Source organism: Zonotrichia albicollis, unplaced genomic scaffold, assembly GCF_047830755.1.
Source record: "Zonotrichia albicollis isolate bZonAlb1 unplaced genomic scaffold, bZonAlb1.hap1 Scaffold_257, whole genome shotgun sequence".
In the NCBI taxonomy this organism is placed as follows: domain Eukaryota; kingdom Metazoa; phylum Chordata; class Aves; order Passeriformes; family Passerellidae; genus Zonotrichia; species Zonotrichia albicollis.
In genome coordinates, this window is record NW_027428429.1 from 3,035,187 (window position 1) to 3,057,488 (window position 22,302).

The following is a 22,302-nucleotide window of genomic DNA, read 5'->3' on the forward strand; positions in this document are numbered from 1 at the left end:
CCGCTGGCGGTGCTGATTTCCAGAGGCTTCTGTGTGCCAGGGGAAGCCAAGGCAGGAGCGGTTGAACGGTGCTGGTGCTGCTGCTGCTCTGTGCCAGAGAGCCCCGGCTGGGCAGGGCACGGTGCCCACTGCGCTGCGGGCTCCTTCTGCTGCCACAGCTGGGCACACCTGGCAGCAAGGCATGACAACTTGTGGGCAAGCCAAGGGGTTTCTGGGGCTGCACTGCTCTGCACACACCCAGGACACCTGCAGCACACAATTTCAACCCTCAAACAGGTAAACCAAAGGGAAACAGCTGGAAAAGATTTCAGTTCGACCATTCTTTATGCTTCAATAGGAATGACCAAAATGAAAGTTACCGAGCAGGGCCCGATCCACACTGCCAGCTCAGTGTGAGAAAAGAGGCATTACTTTATTTCAGTGCTGGGTGTGTGAGGAATCACTTCCCTATACCATGCACACCCACGTGTTTGCATCCATGGAACTAAGACATTACTTTCATTACTTTTATTCATTACTTTGCTCAAACTCACAGGCTAAACATTCTCACTGTCGCAGAATGAGGCGTTTGTCGGGGTCGAGCCATTTGTCGGTGAGGGGAGACTCGGACACTCAATATTAGTGATAAGCAAGTTCCATTTATTGAAGAGAGCATCAGACACTTATACAGCGAGCAATAAGCTTATGAATATTCTGTAAGCCAAGCAATCTATTGGTTAAACTATGCCATGAACTCTTCCTCATTCCTTAGGGGTTACATCTCTCTTTTCTCATGTCTCTTTCACTGTTTGTTATCCTACTACAGCTAGGCCCCAAGGACACACTATCTTGCAGGTGCCGGACTTGGAATTAGCCACAGCTTTGTAATTTTCCATTCTCTAGCAGCTAAATTCCCAACATCTCACAAAGTATTTGACATGTTTAAATCACTTCCCCAGAATTACTGACATTTTGAGTAGGGGTCTCTTGAGGGTCTCTGGTGGTCATGTGGTGAACATCCCGTTCCTCAAATTCTCCTCCTATAGTTAAGAGCCTTCTTCTCCTTCAATGCATTGCAGCTACCTCCTCAGTAGGCCCACTGTCTTTATTCTCAAGGCTAAGACATCCACTTGCACACATTAACCACTGGTGTCAGGGAAGGTACAACTAAGCACTGCCTGGTAAAGCTTAACAAATTCACAATTTGTTGCAGGTCCACACTTCCCCAACATCTCTCGTTCCTTCTCTGGGAATCAAACACAAGCATTTTGTGATCACTGAGCCCAAGGCCGCCTCCACCCCTCCTGTCACCCAGCAGCCCTTCTCTCCTCACAAACAGCAGGCCCAGCAGTGCCTTCCCTCACTGGCTCAGTCACAGCTGTGTCAGGAGTTCTCTGGCACACACTCCAGGACCATCCTGGACTGTTTGCTCTCTGCTGCACTCTGTTGCCAGCAGACATCCCCACGCTGTTCCATGCCCCGTGCAGAACCCTGCACCTGCTGTCCATGGGCACCTGGAAGGGCAGGCACTCACGGCAGAGATGCACCAGCTGCCCTGGGCAGGAACCAAAACCCTCTGGGGGCACAGCTGCTGGCCTGGGTCTGGCACAGCTCTGCATGCCCACTCCTCACGGGCTCTGGGCTGGAAATGCAATTGCACTTTCTGCCTCATGGAGAAACACCAGGGCTGCACAAACAACTACCAGCAGGCCACATCCCAAAGGCACTGCAGCATGGAGCTGAGAAGGAAGAATACCCTTCCCCAATTCCTAACCATACCAAAACCACCATAATGGGGACTTTTAATCTTCTGAATGTAGAGTTGATTCACAGGGTGACAAGGGAATCTTCCAATGGAGTTGAAGTTTGGTAGAGTTTTTTTTCTGAGTCCTACTCAGACTGTTGATTTGAAAATTTATTTGAAAATATTTTTAAAAGGCTGTGCAGTCATATGGTTTTGTTCTAATACCAAAATGTCTGGATGAAATGTACTGGCATTTTAATTACATCCAAACGGATTAGTCTGTAAAAGCTTTCCTGCAGAATAGCCACTAAACAAGAAATGAAAATCTGTGGACTGTTGACTTTGTAAATTTCTACTAAACTTATCAGACAATGAGGCATTTTTAGGTAGATCATAGAGCAAATTAATTCCTATGGATAACTTGATTTGGATAAACATGTTGATTTCAAATTAAAACTGCTAGCAAGTACTAAGTGGAAATCTGAATACTGACTTGTATGAGCTCTGAAGTATTAGATAGTCATTGTTCGCCATATTAACAAAAATTAACATTCTGGCTAATTTTTTTACTTACAGTCAGCTCTTCAACACTCTTTGTAACATCAGAAAGAGAGTTTGTAGCAATGTGAACCATGGATTGGTGGAGCATTGAGAAGGCTCCTATGCCAGCTAAACATTCACATTTACCATGGCATCACTCCTTGCCTTTAATTCCAAGCTACAGCTCAGTTCCTGCAGTATAGATTCACACTTAGAGTCTGCATTTGCAGCTGGTTCTTACTTTCCTGTCCAGAAAAATATCAAGCTTGGATCTCAAATCAAACTAAAACAAAGAGAGAGTTAGGTTCTGGATAGGTATAGCAAGAACTAAGAGATCGTTTTGCAAATATGTTGAAAAGTTGTTTGTACATGCTGCAAAAATGGCAGATTAAAGACTTGCACTCTAACTTGCAAGCTGAAGTTTGCCTATTCTTTCTGGACTGATTTCTTGAGGCCAGACACTGATCCTAATCAGTAAGAAAATCAAAACCACAGGAGTAGTTTGGAGAATATTGTAAATTATTCTGTCATAATGCTTTTTGCCTAAAAGTTCTGGCCATCATCCGATTGGAGTAATTAGAGGAGATCGAAGCCATCACACTGTGCCTGTGCACCCAATTCCTTCCCAGGAGTAATCCATGGAGCAACACTGACAAATCCACACCAGCAGCTGCTGCCACAAAGCCATGAAGCAGAGAATATGTATTTCTGCTACACTTGGACAGCTGAAGATGCCTCTGCTGAGCTAATTTCAGTGACTGCCCACCACAGATGAGACCTTGTGGTCAGTCTCCAACAAGTCAGGGCAGTTAATACTCTGCCTAAATGAAGTAAGTCTAGCAATACATAGACCATGGAGCCTGAGGAAAGCCAGCAGCTGTGGAAGATTTAATTTGTTTCCATATCTTTCTTTTTACTAATTTATTGCAGTCTATTATTTAAAGAACGGAAACTTTTGGCATACCATTGGCTGGAAGGTTGGTCAATCTTCCATTCATGACTCCTCTGAAAGCATCACCCCAGTGTTTTTATCAGTAGCTCTTCCATCATCATGGCTCACACAGCATTTCCTGCAGCTCTTCCTGGAGTCAGGGAAAGGCACCAGGAGAAGGGGGAGAAAGCTGTGTGCAGAGACTGTGTCAGCTACAGAGACATTTGTTTCCTCTGATTTGACTGAATGAACTGCAGGAACTGGCCACAGAGCCGCAGTGAGGAGGTCATGGACCAGAGGTTCAGTGTGTGTGACTCAGCTCCTGATAAACTGTGCTAAGAAAACCCTGCATCCCTCCTGCCAGATCTAAGACACTCCAAGAAAGCTGTTGGAACATTGGGAACTCATAATTTTTTGCATTTTGAACAATTGCCTTATGAGTGCTTTTGATTGTTTTTGTCATTTTGTGTTGATTCAGTTGATCCTTCAGAGAAGCTTTCCTAATAATATAAAATACGGGGAATTGTGGAGACCCTGAGGGGGCATTCCCTGGTCTAGGGAGACACAAGAAGCTTCCCTCAAAAAGCTGTTAGACCCCATTGGCTCCTTCCCCTGTTCCTGTGTCTGTTCCTGCGTTCCTGAGCCACACCTCCCCTATTCCCTGATTGGCCCCCTTATCTTTGTACTGCCCCGAGATCATGGTCAGCCCCACATCGCAGCCTCAAGAGGCACCTCAGACACTCAACAGTCAAGGCAGTAACATATGGACAGGACACAGATGGCAGTTCATGCCTGGGAGAGCATTCCTAGACATATCCAAGGACAAATTTCCCAGGAACTCTCCACAGCTCTGGGATCTGCCCATCAGCTCTGTCAGAAGCTTCAGCAGAACAACCAAAGTCCTAAAAAGCAGCTTCCAGACACTTTTCCTACCATGCTGCCTGAGTAGCCGGGTTGCTTGCTGCAAAACACTCTTTTTCTCCTCTTCCCCAATCCCCTGTGGACACTTGCAGCCAAAATAAAAAGCTTCTGGCCCTCTGTGTGATGTGATAATACAGTTTTTATATTTCCATGCTGGGATGAAAGAAAGCTGTGCTGTGGGTCAGGAGAGGCCAGGACCCACTTGTCCTTCCTGCAGGCTGAGGTGGTCCCAGCAGACATCCTGCTGCTTTTTTGGGGAATGTGTGAGGGGGAGTGGAGGGGGTGACAGAGAGGCCGAGATCATAGAGTGCAAACTCAGCTCCAGAGTGGCAGCGCAGACTCTCCCTGCTGAATGCCTGCTGGGGCTGGCAAAGAAGGAAAATGCCCCAATAACAGCCCCATGCAACTGTGTCTCAGGGACAGGTACAGGGAGGTGACAACAAACAGCAGCATGGCCCGGTCTCACAGCTCCTAGGAAGCAGTGACAGAGAGGCCTCATGTGCCAGAGGTTTCAGAAAGGCTGTCATCTTAAATGGCCACTCTGAAACCCCTCTCTTTGCGTCTTGGGTTTGTGAATGCTTTTGACAGCCACAGCATCCTGGGGCAACGCGTTCCACAATTTCATTAAGCACTCCTTGAAAAGCACCTCCCATTGTTCAACTGAGCTGCCAGCGTGGTCATTTCAGAGGGTGCTGCCTTGGTGGAGAGAAAAATCAATCTTCTGCCTTTCAGGGAGCTGAAGGAGAAGGGACTCCTCACCATCCAACACCTGGCTGGGTCCCATTCAGAGGTCCTGCTTTGTAGACTTGGTGAGGTTTGCTTGGCAGTTACCAGCGAGGTGAGAACATTGTTCTGAATTGTCCCCCATACTTCATACACGGTGTGTAGAGTAGGTATGAGCTTGTTCATCTCCATGTATGCTCAGGGTCTGCCTTAATTTCTGGTTTAGACCTGATATTTCCAATGTCTGTCAGCTGTCTGTAGGATCTGTAGGTACATGCAGCTGTATTTACTGGCAGGTTGGGTATCTGACACTCATCTTTGAGTGTGGAGCCTTTATAATGCAATGTGCAAATGCAGAAACTGAGACACTGATGACGTTATTTGCCAGAGTCCCAGTCTCTGCCCAAGCTGTAATTCAACACTGTAAATTATTCTGTAGACCTGAGCCTGTGTTTTCTGTTTCCTGGCTGAGTGCTTCAACTGCTGGTTTTGCTTTTTTGAACAGGAGCACCTGACTCTTTTATCTTTATTACTTGTGCTTTTATCATTTGAAAGCAGCCCTTGCATTAATTTTCTAGTAAAAGGGCCTAAAATCAAAGCTGTGGACTGTTTAGAAGGGTTAAGTAGAACACTTAATGAAATTTTTATTTTAGGCCTTCAGCGAGCAGGTCTGAGGCCAGAAATTGGTGCCAGAGTAAGTGCCTTTCTGTGCTTGTGCTCTCCTGCTCTTCCTTGTACTTGTACTTGTACTTGTATGTTCCTCTGGACACAGTGGGATGTGTTGTCATTTCCTAGGACTTCTGTTGAAGGCACCTGGTTTTCTTTTCAAGGTGATTCTTATGCTTCCCCTCATTGCTTCCCCAAGTTCCAAGGTGTCCTTCTCTCTGTCTTGTCACTCTGGGAGAGCTCTTTGTGACCTTGAAGAAGGACATGGACTCTGAGGTGGATGAGGTTGCTCGGGTCCTTTTCCAGATGGTGTCCAACTCTCCAGAATTTGTTCAGAAAGCAGCCAGTCAGAGCCTGGGGATCATGGTGGAGAATGTGACTCCTGCACGAGCAATGACTGCTCTCATGGACATGGGAGTCAAGTAGGTTCGTCTTCTTTTAGTGATATTCTTCACCTTTCTGTGTGTGGGAGGGAGAAGGGATGAGACAGAGAATGGGAATGGTGGGAGGGAAGGGTCCTATATCCTGCATCTTCTGTGAACTCAGTGACTTGATTCTCCAACCAACCTCACTTCTTCCATCTTGTCACCTATTTCTGCCTTCCTGCAGCCTATTAGTTCTCAGAATCACAGAACTGTAAGAATATGGGGAGTTGGATGGGCCCATCAGGACCATTGAGTCCAGCTCCTGGCCTTGCCCAGAGCAGCCCAAGGGTCACACCAAGTGCCTGAGATTGTTGTCCAAATGCTCCTTCAGCCCTGTCAGGCTTGGTGCTGCGACCACTGCCCTGGGGAGCCTGTTCCAGTGCCCAACCATCCTCTGGGTGAAAAACCCTTTTTCCTGATACCCAAACTAAAGCTCTTCTGACTCAACTTCCTGCTGCTTCCTGGAGTTCTCCCAGTCTGTCATATTTTCTTGGATGTGGTGACTGATGGGGAAGTGAAAGTGCCTGCAAAGGCCGAGGATAGAGCCTTGTGCTTTTGTGGGAAGAGGGAGAATTGCAATTGCAGCTGTGAGCAGTGTTTGGTATTTCACAGTGCTAACCAAAGAGGCCCTGGGAAAACCATGCCTCCTCATGTGCCCCGTTCCTCGGCTGTTCTAAAGGCCTGGTAAGGCTCTGGATGGCCTTGGGGCAGCCCGCGCTCCAAAGGACGAAAGGAGTCTTCAGGTTTTCCAGTTTATCAGAGTTGTTTATTAATTCTTATCTACAATATTTTCTCCTGGCCCAACAGAGGTCCACACAGCAAGCCAGCCATGAGCACACTGACTGCCCTCGGGGCGGCTTTTCTCCCCAATACCTTTCACCCTTATTGACAAGTGCACATTCAGTAAGAACCAATCTCAAGATGCCACCATCACCATCAAAGATGGATGACAAGAAGAAGAAGAAGAAGGACAGGACACGCCCTAATTCCTCTACCTTGTCTCCTAGAACTCCCCTGTACTGAGATTCCAAAACCTGTGTTTTCACACTATAATTAATCTATGCCTTCACCACTTATCCCCGTGTGATCCTCCCATCCTCATACAGGTGTTGCGTCCCGTGCAGGATCAAAGTCCAGCCACCAAGCACTTCTGGCAACGTTCCAGGACTTCCGAGCCCCCCAAGGGTTGTCTCAGCTACTCTGGACATCAGGAGTGAGTGCTGAGTTCCCACATCTCCCCCTTCTGTTTGAACTCAAAACACTTCTTTTGCTACCTTACTCATGACACGTCTTAGACATGAAAAGACGCACGGGATAACAAGCATGAGGACTAAGAGAATTATTAAGACATATAATGCTATCTTTAAAATTCCTCTCCATATGGGAGAGATATCAAGAAATCCTACCAGATCATCAATCCAAGATCCTTTGATCTCACCAAGTTTATTTATGCTGTCTTTTATTTTCTGAATACTTTCATGAATTGATCTTGAATGGTCTGAGAGATTCATGCAGCACATTCCTTCAAATTCTTCACACCCATGTCCATGAGCAAGCAATAGATAATCGATCGCCGCTGTGTTTTGAAGAGTCGCCTGTCTTACACTACTTATGTCTTTTAACATGTCACACAACGCGACAGACACAGACTGAGCATGGTGTGATGTGTTCTTTCAATGATTGCCCGACCTGTGGGCGAATGTGGAATACAAAACGTATGTTTGACACCCCATCTTTTCAGGAATCTGTCAAGCACCCTGCCTGTATGTGTTGGACCACTGTCTGTTTTTATCTCCTGAGGCACACCTAATGATGTGAATGCTTGCAGAAAATGACGACAAGCATGGTCTGCTGTTTCCCCTGCATGTGCTGAAGCAAAGACCGCACCTGAGAATGTATCTACTGAGACATGAACATTTTTGAGCCTCCCAAAAGATGGATACTTCGTGACATCAGCTTGCCACAATTGAAGACTTTGCAGTCTCCGCGGATTGACTGCTCCTGTAGAAGGTGGCTGCACAAGCTGACAATCTGGAAAAGCACTAATGATCTCCCTCACCTGACTCTTTCTGAGACGAAAGGATTCCATCAGCGCCTGTGCATTCTGATGAAAGAACGCATGACTCAATCTTGCCTGCTCAAAAATGTCCGGAAGTGTTTGCGAAATGGGCATTGTCAACCTGTCTGCCCGAGCATTCCCTTCCGCTAAAAACCCTGGAAGTGTTGTGTGTGCTCTAATGTGCGTGATCAAATATTCTCTTTCCCTGCTTTCTAGCAACGTTTTCAAGCTTGCCAGATATGAGCATAAAACCTCATTACTGACTTCTTTCAAGAGCGAACCCTCCAATCGCTTGACCACACCCGCAACATATGCGGAATCTGTGACCAGATTGAGAGGTTGTTCAAACAACTGAAACTCTCAGACAACGGCTGCCAACTCCACGATTTGTGGAGAGCCCTGGACCGTCTTTACATCTGAATCCCAATCCCCTGTCGTTGAGTTCCTCCACATGATCACCGACTTGTGTGTCTTCCCTGAGCCATCAGTGAACACTATGATCCCGTCCAAAGGTTCTTCACTTATTCTTGGTTTCACTCTGTAACATATTTGTGATTGCAGTATTTTATGCTGTGGAAAATGGATTGTGCAAATTCCCGGAAAAGCTAACAATGCAATAAATAAGTCTTTCGATTGTTGCATTGCCCAATTGAAATAGGCTTGCTTCAGAGGTAATCTGATGATTGAGAATTCCCGTCCTGCCATTGTCAGCAACCTTGTTCTCGCCTTTATGATGATTTGTGCTGCCATCTCTAAATCCGTGAGAATCGTCTTTGAAGGCCTGTATGGTAGAAAAACCCACTCTATGATTATCAAAGAGTCTTTTTGTGATTCATCCCATTGGAAGATAAAACCATGAAACTGTGTTTTCTTCCCCAGCACTGCCAACTGAAAAGGCAACATTGGAACAAATCAATGTGCCTGCCTTTTCTGTATCGCATCTGTGACTTTCTCCAACTCTCTCTTCGCTTCTTGCGTGAGTGTCCTGGGAGATCGAATGTCTGTGTCTCCTCTCAAAAGATTGAGCAATGCTGGAATGTCGCTGTTTGTGATTCCCAAATTTGGCCTCATCCAGTTGATCTCTCCCAAAAGCTGTTGTAAATCATGCAAATTGCTGACCTTTGTGCTGATCTCCATTTTCTGAGGTTTTATTGTTCTCTCTGAAATCTTCCACCCTAGATATTTCCAAGGCGCAACCTCTTGAATCTTTTAAATGCTGATTTCCAGACCCGCCTTTTGCACTTCTGCGATCACACAGTCACGAGCTTCTTGCAGCTCCTGTTGTGTTGATGCTGCAATGAGCAAATCATCCATATAATGAATGATTTTCACCTTCGGAAACTTCTTCCGTGCTGGTGCCAAAGCTCGTGCTACGTACCATTGACAGATCGTCAGAGAATTTTTTAGTCCTTGTGGAAGAACCACCCAATGGTACCGCTGCAGAGGCGTTTCCTTGTTGATACTCGGAACTGAAAAGGCGAATCTCGGAGTGTCATCCGGATGGAGTGGGATACTGAAAAAACAATCCTTGAGGTCAATGACCACAAGCGGCCAATCTCTGGGAATCATCGAGACAGATGGAAGTCCCAGCTGAAGTGGTCCCATGTCTTCTATGACTTCATTGATCTTCCTGAGATCATGTAACAGCCTCCATTTGCCTGATAGCTTTTTCTTGATGACAAGCACTGGAGAATTCCAAGGACTGTCTGTTGGTTTGATGTGTCCCTTCTGCAATTGTTCTTGGACCAGGTTTTTTAAAGCACTCAACTTTTTCCGCTCAAGGGGCCACTGATCCACCCAAACTGAATCGTCTGTTCTCCACGTCAACTTCAATGTGGCAAGTACCGCAGTGACCCCGATTAAAAATCCACTTCGATCTTTGCGCCCCATTGTGCCAAAAGGTCTCAACCCCAGACTGTGATCGGCTTCTGGACGACAAAAGGACGAATGATTGCCGTCTTGTCTCCTGGTCCTGTGACAACTATGGAATTCTCGCTCTGCAGACACAGAGATACTCCCCCTATGCCTGAGAGAGAACCCAAGGGCGCGACCAAGCTCCTATTGCGTGGCCAAAAGATGTACAATATTACTGTGACATCCGCCCCTGTGTCGAGGATGCCTCTGATTGCTATCGTCCTGTCTCCGCATGTCAATTGGCATGTGAGTGTGGGTCGATCTCGATCTATGTGCTTTACCCATGTAGTATGTACCTCAACATGCTCCTTCATAGGAAACCCTCGTCGAAGATTGACATGACTAATCCAATGGCGTGTGGCGGCAAGGCGAAAGCTCTCGCAACCACAGTATTTTCTGGCACAGTCAATGGCGGACTAAGCGCTCTTGCCAGAACCGTCAATTCTGTATTCTTGTCTGCAGAGACAACCGTAGCATAAACAATGAGTCCAAGGATGCTGCATTTGTCTTGTCCAACTATCAAGAAATCTTGCTTTTTGTATGAATCTCCGCGGATACTCGTTGGTATCTCTGCATGATTTTCGCCTAGGAAGCATACTAATTTAGAAGCTGCCAATGCACACTGTGCCCCTGGTGGGAGGAGGTCTGGGTCGGCATGGAATCGACTGAGGGTTTTGCTGAGGGCCTCTGCTTGTCGCTCACTGATGATTGCCCTGTCTGCTCTTGCGTCACCGCCAACACTTGTGTCTGAGCGTGCTGGCAATTTCCCACGCTCCTTCTGTCATTTCCTGGATACGGTAAAGGATTTCCTTCCACGTCTGTCTGAGAATAGCATTCTTTCACAGAGTGTCTCCCTCTTCCGCACTGCGCGCAAATTGGCCTTTCTGCTTTTTACGCTGGTGCTGGTGTATGTGTCTGTGGACAATACTTTCTCATGTGTCCAAATGCCCCACATTTGTAACACTGTCCTCCTGGGGGATTGCTCTTCTTTTGCATTGTTGCAAGAACTTTGTGTTCTCGTTCTGTTGATGAAGTATTTTTTCTAGCATCTTTTCCAATGCCTTGTCTTCCGATTGTCTCTCTGAGTGTCCCTTTATCTGTTCTTCCCATTCCTTTCTTAACTCGTTCTTCACAATCGATGTGACATGCTGAGGTGTCCCCACCTTGCTGCATGCCTCCACCATCTCTGCCAAGGATGGCCGTCCTGGCATGGCATTAATGACCCGTTGACAATCCGGGTTGGCATTGCCAAAAGCCAAGCTCTCCAAGAGAAGCCTCTTCTCTTCTTCAATCGTCACCTGTCGATCCACGGCTTGCGTGAGTCAATCGATGAACGACATGAATGGTTCTGCGGGACCTTGCCTGATGCAAGAGAACGGAACATCCGGAGCTCCTGTTGGCGTAATTTGCATGATTGCCATTCGCGCTGCTTCTTTGATGTCATTTAACACTCTTCGTGGAAGCCGCACTGCTTGTTCCCCTGGGTTGTCATCCGGAGGTTGTCCTGCTAACTGTGCTTCTGTGAGATTCGCGTTTGGCCCACCTTGATATCTATTTCCCAACTCTGAAAGATACTTTCTCCATCTTTTTTCCCAGACGAGACTCTGTGTGTCAGTGAGAATCATTGCCACAATGCTTCGAATAGCGTATGGCGTAAGGTCATACGTGGTAAATGTCCCCCTTAACAGTTGTTTGAAATATTGTGAATCCAGCCCAAAAGTTTGAGCTGCCTTCCCTAAATCTTTGCGTGTTCCATGACCCATCCTTTCCCATCTCGGATTTTGTCCCTGGGCGTCATACGTCACCGGCATTGTCAAATCTCCTGAACCTGGAAATAAATGCTTGTCCTTTGCCAACGCTTTTCTGATGCGCTTCTAGTCCATCGTCTTCACCGGCTGTTGAAATTCCTCCTCTGGAAACTCCATTGGTATCTGCATGAACAGTGGAGTCATGGAGGTCATCAGTGATTCGTTGTACCTTATTCTTTGCTTTGAGGTTTTTGGCCTCGCTCCTAAATCTGAAAAGGAAACTTGAGAATCCTGTTGATATATCTTTTTGGCTGTATCCAAAGAATGCAAGAAGATTTTTGCTTCTTCCGCTGCCGACAGCATCCACGCCGGAACACCTTCCTCTGCTGTGATCTGTATGATGTCCTCTCCTTGTTGCTGTGCTTCATCTAAATTTTCTTTGTCTTTGCGAAATCCCGAAGTCAAAGGATAATCCATTTGTTGCGTTGTCATTGTTTTCTTAGACGTACATTTCTTCTTATACGTTGTTGGAAAAAATCGCTGCATTGTTGCAGTCTCACCACGAGACAGCGCTGTGGCTCCACCAAACAGGTCTGGCATGTCGGGCACTTTGGTCATCCCCCCATGAGGTGGCGCTGTCATTGGACTGGACAGCTTGGATGACGGCATGAACTCGACTGCCCCCCATTCTCAGACTGCCGTATCTGCAATCTTGTTTGAGACCGAGTCTGCATGGATTTTGATTCAGCTGACAATGGAGCTTGAATACGTGAACGTCTCCCTTGGAGGGAAGAGGCTTGGGCCCCAAGGGTTTGGACTGAAGGCACCGGGACTGGAGAGGGGGTGGAGCCCCGGGATGTGGAACCCCGAGCACGTCTCCTCCTCGCCCGAGACGTCACAGGGGATCAGACCCGCCTCCGACCGCGTTCTGCTTTCCGCGCATGCGTGCTTTCGGAAACGCCCCCCATCTCTCCCGAGCTGACGTCACTCTCTCCCTCCCGTTCCGCCTCTGAAGTCTTCTCCCTACGATCTGTCCCTGACTCTCTCTCCTCCTCCTCTGACGCAGTATCCACTCCTCCCACCGGTGCGCGCAATCCACCCTCCGCCAGCACCCGGGCCCGACCCGTGATACGAGCTGACCTCCGCGTCCCGATTTCCGGGTCTGAAATCACAACCGCGCGTCCCCTGCGTCTCCCTACGGTAGCCGATTGGGGCTGTGCAGCCTCTCCCAATTCGCTGCCCGTGCCTGACGCTGCCGCACCGGTCTGAGACCCCTCCCCAGAGGTTCCGCGCGTCTTGCCCCTCGCGCGCATCTTTGGCACCGTGCCGGCTGAGGCAGCCGCCACTCCCAGCGCTGCGCTCGCAAAAGCCGCACCAGAATCCGTGTCTCCCATCACCTCCTCACTCGCTCCCCCCGCCAGCCTGCACCGCTGTTGCCGCGCCGCTGTGCTTGACCCGGGGACGCGTTTCCCTCGACCCCTTCTCTCCCCCTCGGACCCCCCATTCCAACTCCACTGCTTTTCCCATCCCTACTCCCTCTGGCTCATGAGGAGAAAACCTCAACTCTTCCGGGAGTAAGATATTATCTTCTGAGCCTGAGTCGGAGCTTGAAGTCCCCGTACTCTCTGGGATTTCAGGGTGTTTTAGGGATCTCTTGGGCTTTCTGGGTGGTGGGATTGGAGGCAATGACATTGCTCACTGCTCCCGTTCCTCGAGAGCTTTTTCCCCCTGGCTAGCTGGGGCCAGAGCCAATCTCTGTCTCGAGCCTTGCTCTTCTCCCACTGCCTCTGAGGGACCCACAACAGCTTGTTTCCTTTCCCGTCTTTTTGACTGCACTGAGATACCTTCTTACATAATTCCTGCTGGAGACAGCAATTTCAAGGCTGTCTTGTCTTTTTTCGTGGCTAAAAGATAAAGATGCCTATTAATTTCTTGCCAAAACCCCACTTCAAACAACAGATGCGTCTCTGAAAACGGGTAATTGAGTCTCACCCAAAACAGAAGTTATTTGAGCTCTTTCTTTGTAATCCCGGATGTGTATGTTTCTGCCACGCCTTGTAAGGCAGACAAAATTCCCAGCTGTTCTTGGGAGAGTGTGCCCCCGATGTTCTTAATTTTTGACCACCTCACCGAATCTCTGTCGTCAGAGCAGTCCGAAGGCTCCCGATCTCCGTCCAGCAGGTCACAGGAGATGGATCCAGAGGCGCCTCTCTGGTTCCGATCTGGACTGTTCTGCTACGAACGTTCTTCGGCAGAAGCTGAGAGGTGCAATTCTCAGTGACTGCTGTTTTTTTTTCTTCCGACTCTCTCGATCGTTTTCTAGCTTCTCTCCCAAGGAGTTATCAGTGCTCTCCCAGGAATTTGTCCAAGTCAAGAGGGAGTAGCCCACCCAGGGATGCCAAATATCCTGTCTCGGCTGTTGAAATGGCCTGGTAAGGCTCTGGATGGCCTTGGGGCAGCCCGCGGTCCAAAGGACGAAAGGAGTCTTCAGGTTTTTCAGTTCTTCAGTGTTGTTTATTAATTCTTATCTACAATATTTTCTCCCGGCCTGACAGAGGTCCGCACAGCAAGCCAGCCATGAGCACACTGACCTCCCTCGGGGCGGCCGCTTATTTTTATACCAAAAATTACGTGTAAGATACTTTTTTTTTCCTCCCAATACCTTTCACCCTTATTGACAAGTGCACATTCAGTAAGAACCAATCTCAAGGTGCCACCATCACCATCAAAGATGAATGACAAGAAGAAGAAGAAGGGCAGGACACGCCCTAATTCCTCCATGTTGTCTCCTAGAACCCCCCTGTACCGAGATTCTAAAACCTGTGTTTTCACTCTATAATTAATCTATCCCTTCACCACTTATCCCTGTGTGATCCTCTCATCCTCATACAGGTGTTGCGTCCTGTCCCGTGCAGGATCAAAGTCCAGCCACCAAGCACTTCTGGCAACGTTCCAGGACTTCCGAGCCCCCCAAGGGTTGTCTCGGCGACCCTGGACATCAGGAGTGATGTGTTGAGTTCCCGCAATCTCCCAATGGGGTGATGTAATTTTTATCAGTCATGCAGTGAGACTCAGTGGCCCATTAACAGAAGATACCTCCCTGAAGGGAGGATTGGGTCAGGAAGAGATAAAGAACACTGCCTCACTTGATTTCAGCCGATGATGATAGAATAAATACTTCTGGTTACATCTTGCATTTCAGCCCAAGACACTCCGGGATACCAGGGATATCTCCTAAGGGGAATGGGCTGCACAGGTAATTTTCCTCTTCTTCTGCCTTGGAGCAGCATATTCTCTTCTCCCCATCATGACCTATGTCTGCTCTGTCTCCATCTGCAAAGCCTTGTGGTCACTCTGGTACCCTCCTGGCCAGCAGAGCTTGTGCCCACACAGCAGCAGCTGCCTGGGCCAGTGGGTTTCTCTCTGCTCTGCTGCTCATAGCCAGGACATTTTCCCTGCCCCTCTGCCAGGGCAATGCCCTGTGCCAGTTCTGCTGTGAGGCTTCCCCAGGGTGGTGCCAGCGGCAGCGGCTCCCTCAATGGAGTAACTGGACGCAGAGAAAACCAGCAAGCCCTTGGTTAGCATTGGTGACAGCCGGTGACAGCCGGTCTCGTCGCCCACTCTGAAACTGGTCCTAGTCCCACCAGAGCTGGACAGAGCAGTTCTCATTAGGTCTGGGCACCACAGTGTTGCCACCCTCACATCTCTGGGTATTGCTGCAGCTGCACCTGGCCCAGGGACCAGGCAGACCTTGCAGCCGGCCAGTACCACCCTCCCGAGCTGGACACACCTGGGCTCCAAGGAACATCCAGATCAAGTAGACCTGGCATCCTTCTTCCACCCCAGACATGGGGAAACCCCAGAGTCCCATTCCACCACAGAACTAGGTAGACCCAGCAGCCCCATCCAACCCAGAACCAAATTTCAACATCAATAAATATATTTTTGACAAAAATAAACTGTTTTAGTTTTTTTTTTAAATAGACACATTTCTACATTGAAGAAAGAAACTCCTTCGGAAATATATTTTGTAAACTGTTTTTGGATCGGACCCACAACACCACAGTGGTGATCACAGCCAGCATCTGCTCTTGGCTCTTCCTGCACACCCACTCACCCACTCAAACTGCCACCACCAGACCCCACACAACCCACAGCAAACAACCTGGGTGGGGGGATGGTGTAGGGGCAGCAGAGCCTGGCATGAAGTGACCAGAACCTAGGCCGAGCTCCCCTGCACACCGGGAGAGAGGGGGAGAGCGGAAATCCAGGCACAAGGACAAACGCACGGAGAGAGACATAGAGACATGAATGCAGAACACAGCTTTGCTGACAGGGTTTTTTGATTATTCAGGGAAATGGCCCTGGGCTCAGAGGGATCCTCCAGGATCGATCATCCCCTCTTGCCACCAGAGGAGGACAGGACACAGATGTCAGCACCACTTAGAATCCTAAAACACAAAGCCCAAAACGTCACCCCTCTGTTTCCACTGGGATGTGAGAGGGGCCTTGTCCCCACCCCTGTCCCTGCAGGCGTGGCTCACCTCCTCATGGGTCAGACAGGTCCTGCTGCCCCAGAAAACAACACACCTGCTTCAATGCTTAACGCAGAGTGGACTGGAAATAAAGACAGTGTTAGAGACACACTCAGGGCATTGGGCTGGACTGGGAGGCAGGGGAGAGCAGGGGCCTTGGGGAAGGGGCTGTGGCAGCAATGGGGTGCAGGAGCTGCTGTGCTGCTGCCCAGAAGCACTGGGCTCCTGGCCAAGAGGCACAGCTGGGGCAGGGGCTGGGTCTTGGCTCATCCAGGGGGTCCTGGGGTGACAGGGATGGAATGCAGCAGGGCCCTGGGCAAAGGCTTCCCTGGGGAGGAGCCATGGGGCAGGGCATTTTCTGGGCTGTCAGGAGGGGTGCACTGGGCTGTGCTGGGACAGACTGGGATGGCCTGGGCTGTGGTGGCCAGGCAAGGGGAGGGTCTGACACCGGCAGAACTCGTGGTACCCACCAAAGGCGTCTCCAGGACCGCGACATTGTCTAAATCCAACTGCAGAGAGACCAGGAGACCTCGCTGGTCACTGGGATGTCCCCGGTGCCAGCAAGGGATGGGGGGACACCACAGTCCCCCAATTCGCTGAGGGGATGCCCTCCAATGCCAGCAGCCCACTCACCTCTCGCAGATCATCTTGGGTTCCTTCCAGGAGTGCCTGAAAAGGAGAACAAAGGCAGGGTCCGGACTGGACCTTGTGGGGCTGGGGTGACACACGGGTGCAGGGAGCAGGGCGCAGGCAGAGGGATGGGAATTCAGGGCCTCCAAGGAGATCTGTTTGAGGTGGGGGGAGACCCAAAGACACTGATCTGGGATCAATTGAGGGCCCAGGGGACAGGGCTGGGGGTGTAGAAGTGTAGAAGGAGCAGGGTGTGAGGTACAGGGGAGGAGAAAGGAATTGAGGTGTAGGGACATGGGAGTGCAAGGGAGGGGCTTGGTGGGGACAGAAGAATGAGGATGGGTGGGGACAAAACCAACAGTCCTGGGAGATGCTGTGGGAGTGGGGGGTGAGTCAGGGAATTGTACAGGGGGACCCCTCTGCAGTGGCTGGGAAGAAAGGCAAGGGATTGAGAGGGGACATGGAAGGAAAGGCCTCAGGAATGGTCAGTGAGAGGGCACCTGGGGACCCTGAATGGGACACAGAGGAGGGACCAAAAGGGTGGGATGGGAGGCCAGAAAGGGCAGTACTATAGATGTGTATTATATGATTGGCTCTTTGCAAATATTTAAATGAATACTACATGTGTTATGTTGGAAAATTATGCTGTAATAATATCTTTTAAGTAATGCTGCATTAATTTAAGTAGTGTGGTAAATATAGTTTTTGGCTATAGCATAATATAAAAATATAAACTATGTGATGTAAGATACTTTTTGTAACTAGCTCAAGGAATAGAAAAGATAATCAAGAAATTCTTCTCATTATCATATCTGGATAGAGATAACAGCAACAGACACCAAGATCTCAAGAGAAAAATTATTGCCTCCTTATCGGGAAAGCTAAGACTTCGATGAACCAAGAAGATTGATTTACAGCATGAGGGAGGGAAGGTAAAATTAGGCAGAAACACCCTAGTTTGAAAGGAATGTTTGAACCTTGTATGAGATCTATGAATATGCAACAGGCTATTGCATTTAAGAGGTAGTCTGTTGTTAGCAAGGTAAGCTTTTTGACAGAGTGCCAGACACATGGATTTCTATAATTCTTTGCTTTTAATTGTCTCTTATTGTCCTCATTTTTATTACTATTTTCATTACTATTAAACTTCGAAAATTTTAACACAAGTGAATGCCATTTTTCACAGGCAGGATGTGGGGACAGCGCTTGGCTGGTGCCTCACCTTGGTCTGTGCCGGGGGGCACAGCAGGATGGAGAAGAGCAGGGCCACGCTGAGCACAGCCACCTTCATCTTCCTCTGACTCTGGGCAGTGCTGCCTGAGGCTGCAGCAGGTGAGGAGCACCTTTATCCCTGCCGGGACTCCTCCCTGCACCCTCCCTGCCAGCCCCCAGGCCAAAGCCCGGACTGGCACAGCCCCCAGCCCTGGCCACAAGCCCAGCCCTGGCACAGAGTCCATCCCACCCCATCTGTGGCACGGATCCAGCCCCCTCGCCCGGCATCCCTCCAGCTTCCTGCACGGGGCAGCTGTCCCTGGAAGGGCCCAGGCACCTGGGGGGCCAAGGGGGGCAGGCAGGGAGCCAAAGGCACCTGGGGACCCTGTGGGCACAACCCCCACTCCAACACAATCCATCCTCCAACAGCCCCCAGTGCCAGATCCCCCATCTCCTGCTGCCCCTCCTCTCCCAGAACTTTCCCTGAGGGACACCCCAGAGCTGAGCCCAGCCCCAGACCCTGCGGGGCTGAGCAGAATTGTCCCTTTTCCCATTCCAGTCTCACAGGGAAACTGGGGCTGGATTGACCCCACTTCTTGGGACACCAGCACCCTGGAATCAGGAGAATGGGGAGGGGGGAGGTCAGTGTGCGACTGTCCCCAGTGTGTGACATGACACCTGGGTGACTGGAATCTCCAGGCTCTGGAGGCGCTGGAGAGCACTGGGCAATGGTGGCCCTGGGACATCAGGGCTGGGCTTGGGGCAGTGCTGAGGTGGTCACAGTGCACAGCTCCAGCCCATTCTCAGCACTACTGCCCCAAACTGCTCCAGGCCCCCCGGGGAAGATCCCCTGCCCATCTCCAACGTCCCACCCAGGACCACGGTGTCCTGCTGGATCCCCCAATCCTGCTGGATCCCCCCAAATCCTGGTGGGTCACCCCAGCCCTGCTCTGTTGAACTGTCCCACACATCGGGTCCCAGCAGAGCTGTGGCTCCAGACTGGGCTGGCACTGGGACACAGCTCCCACAGAGCCCCTGGCCCCAGGGATGGCCCTGCCCTGCCCTCAGCCCAGCGCTGGCCCTGAGCAGGGCTCACCTTCCTGCCCGAGGCTCCCGTGCTCCTCTCCCAGCTCAGAGCCCCTGTCAGGGTGACCCCCGAGGGCACAGAGCAGGGACAGTCCCTGGCAGGGCCTCCCGTGAGCTGCCAGTGCCTCCATTCTCCACTGACTTTCCGTGACATTTCCAGGAGATGTTCCCTCCTCACGGGTCACTGACCACACAGAAGGGACCTGTTGTGGCCCCCTGGCAGAACCCGTCGGCACCTGCCCTGACCAGGCACGCTGTGTTTGCTTCCAGAGCTGCCGCTGACCTGGAGGATTTTCCTGCTGCCACTTTGTGCTTTGGGCCTCCTTTGTTGGGGAACTGGGGGGTCTTGACAAATTTCTTTTAACTTTTCAGGCTACAGCCCATTTTAATGACATGTGTTTTGTGTAAAAGTTTGTTTCAAATCTACAGGTAATGGTGTCAGTATTAAATATATTGATTCACAGCCTACTGCAAATTTTGCATCAAAAGGTGTTTACATCCTGGGGAGAAGAATAAACTGTGATATAAAAGTATTGTTAGTGAAGAGTATTTGGACACATGATTATCCTTGTACACAGTCCCCATCGTACTTTGTGTTTTCCATTTCTACTGGCAATGGACTCATTCATGTAAAAATACAAAATACCTGAAATTGCTACCCTCAAAATACATTCCAGACTCTTGTGCTGTTTTGGCTATTACTTATTGTACAAAAACATTGTAAGACCTGAAGCCGGTATCTAGACCATCAATTTTCAAAAATGAAAGTTTAAGTTAAAATGAAGGTCCATAAGGCTTTGTTGGTCTGTATAACTTCACCATGTATGAAGGATGCTACTTGCATTACTTACTTGGCTGCATACATATTCCCTTGTGTCTTCATGGCCCAAGGAAACTTTGGAGGCCTGTGTTAATCCTTTGATTCTTATCAAAGAAGAATCCCACCCTTTTGTGGGACATCTGGTATTTTCTTCAAAGCAGTCCTGGCATCTTCTGTTCATTAATATCAAAGTCTGTATTAAGTTGCACCAAAAGCTGTTGAGGATTTTGTAAATGGGAAATTGGATACTAATATATTGACCTCTTGACTTTCTCTGTAATATATTGTTCTTCTCAAAGTTAGTGATCCAATTTAAATAAACCAGATATATAAAGTTTGTAGGAAGTGACAATATGTTTTAATAAATCAAGTGTTCATAAATAGTCATAGTACTTCTAAAATAACCTGTTTTCATTTCATTTTCCAAACTGTGTAGGTTTAAGCATGCACATTAATTCCTATTTCACAATAGATCTTAAGTGATATTACAGGCAGTGAAGAATTAAGCTTCGCAGAACTCCCAAGAGATGATGATGTGCTGAGTGCTGGAAGTGGAAGTCCACAAAAAAACAAGTGATCTTGTTTAAGGCACCAAACCTTTCTTCGGGTTTCATAATTCCAACAACATCCTTCAAACTTAAGAATGTCTTTTCTCTCTGGCATTAGACTTTTGTGTATCCAGCTAAAAAGTTGTTTGAAATAATATATTAATATTTACCCCATGTGTTCTTGCTAATTTTTAAATATGTAACTATATTTCCTTTAGTTTTCTAATTAGACTGCAGTAACTTGGACAGTAAAACAAATGTGTTTTTATCTCTTGGGTTGTATTTTCAGATGCAATTTGTGGAAAAAAACAATGATGCTTTGCACATGTCTCTTCAATCTCTTATATGTGAATCCAAGGACAAATTTGTTCGACAGTTGTTTGAAGCCAACACTAACAACAACAAGGATCCCAAACAAAAAGCTGGAAAACTCAGTTTCATCAGTGTGGGTAACAAATTCAAGGTAAAATCATAGAGTAAAGAGTCCTATCTTGTAATATATGCCAGTTTTATGTTACTTGAATTAAATAGAACCTAAGGTTGGGAGAACTAGCAGTAATTTGAGATTCAGAAGAAAATTTGGTTAAAGAGATGGTTTCCTTCTGTTGAATTATAAGAAACTGGCATTTTAAGCTACATGCTATGCGTTTCTGTCAAAAGTATCTTCCATAATAGTCCTTACAGAGGTTATACAGGGATTTTTAGGTCAGAATCTTTCAAAGTCACATAGAAGTCTTTATTCAACAGGTTTTGAGATGTAAATTTGGATTCGGTGGACTTTAAAATTTTCTAGATGTGACAAAATGTGTTCTTCCATCCTATTGTAATTATACCTTCTAGAAGATGTATTGATTCCCTACAGTTGGCCAAACTCTCAAAATTCAGTACCTAATTTAACCATAGTTTTTCCTTTTCTGAAATATATACATACTTAGTCATGGCTTACAGAGGAAGATATTCATTGTGCTGAATGTTTCCCTTCCCAATACCTGAATCTGATGCTTCTCCTCATTTTCTCCTTTCTTCTGATGTTGCAAAGCTGACCTTCAAACCTTGTCTTCTCCAAATGTTTTCTGCATCCTTTTCTCATTCAGCAGTTTTATTTTAGCTGGACTATTCCAGCTCAGGATGGCTAGAAAGAGAACAATAGGGGAATTAAGAGATGAAAAGCAGGCACATCGTGGGCTGCAGGTAAATTTTTCAGTCTCGTGGATTTACAGTTGGTAGAGCTGCAGCAATTTCAGCAAGAGCTCTTTTCAACACATCTGGGCCAGATCCAATGAAGGATTTATATGCCTTCAAGTCAAGTGCTGAAACAGTTTCGGTATGCTATCTTACCTAGGGCCACCAAAAACCTCCCTCATGTTCCTAGCTAGACTCCTGACACAGTCCCTGGGGAATGCAGGTATCTTAGATAGTCCAAAACACCTGCACATGGAGTGAGACATTGCCAGTACAGAAGAGTGTTTCTGCATTTCTGCTCCATAGCAAGGTTAAGTACTGGATCAGGACTGCAAGATCAATTCCTTCTTGCATAATCACATTTTGTGGCTAGCATTTGGAGCTGTTTTCTAAAAAATTGTTTTCTTCAGCAGGGGCTAAAAACCAGGAAGGATATGCTAGCAGCACACTTGCTTTTTATAGCGATAGTATTCTGCTTCAGGTCTGTACTGTATTGTGTTCTATGGCTATTTTATTTCCTGTAGTGAACACCAAGATATTGGTCAGTCTGACAAAGGGTATTCTCATTACACCTTTCTGGAGTTGTTTTGTTAGGTAGCCAGAAATAAAGTGTTTATGGTGCCACGAAGAGCAGAATAC

General features: G+C 48.1%; 3 protein-coding genes across 3 annotated transcripts in view; 2 read left to right on the forward strand and 1 right to left on the reverse strand.

Moving 5' to 3' along the window:
• The window catches only part of LOC141727866 (uncharacterized), an 80,488-nt gene extending 60,492 nt beyond the window's left edge, over positions 1 to 19,996 (reverse strand). Inside the window, exons 1-3 of the mRNA XM_074534149.1 lie at positions 19,965 to 19,996; positions 18,278 to 18,364; positions 16,819 to 16,854 (exon numbers count right to left, since the gene is read on the reverse strand). Of these exons, the coding sequence (XP_074390250.1) occupies positions 16,819 to 16,854; positions 18,278 to 18,364; positions 19,965 to 19,996 (155 nt within the window). The remainder of the gene's footprint in view (positions 1 to 16,818; positions 16,855 to 18,277; positions 18,365 to 19,964) is intronic.
• The window catches only part of LOC113460769 (uncharacterized), a 1,042,778-nt gene that overhangs the window by 780,705 nt on the left and 239,771 nt on the right, over positions 1 to 22,302 (forward strand). The gene's annotated exons all lie outside the window — the stretch shown is intronic.
• LOC141727927 (unconventional myosin-VI-like) overlaps positions 20,734 to 22,302 on the forward strand; it is a 32,203-nt gene continuing 30,634 nt past the window's right edge. Inside the window, 1 exon segment of the mRNA XM_074534215.1 lies at positions 20,734 to 20,944. Within this exon segment, the coding sequence (XP_074390316.1) occupies positions 20,771 to 20,944 (174 nt within the window). The 5' untranslated portion in view covers positions 20,734 to 20,770.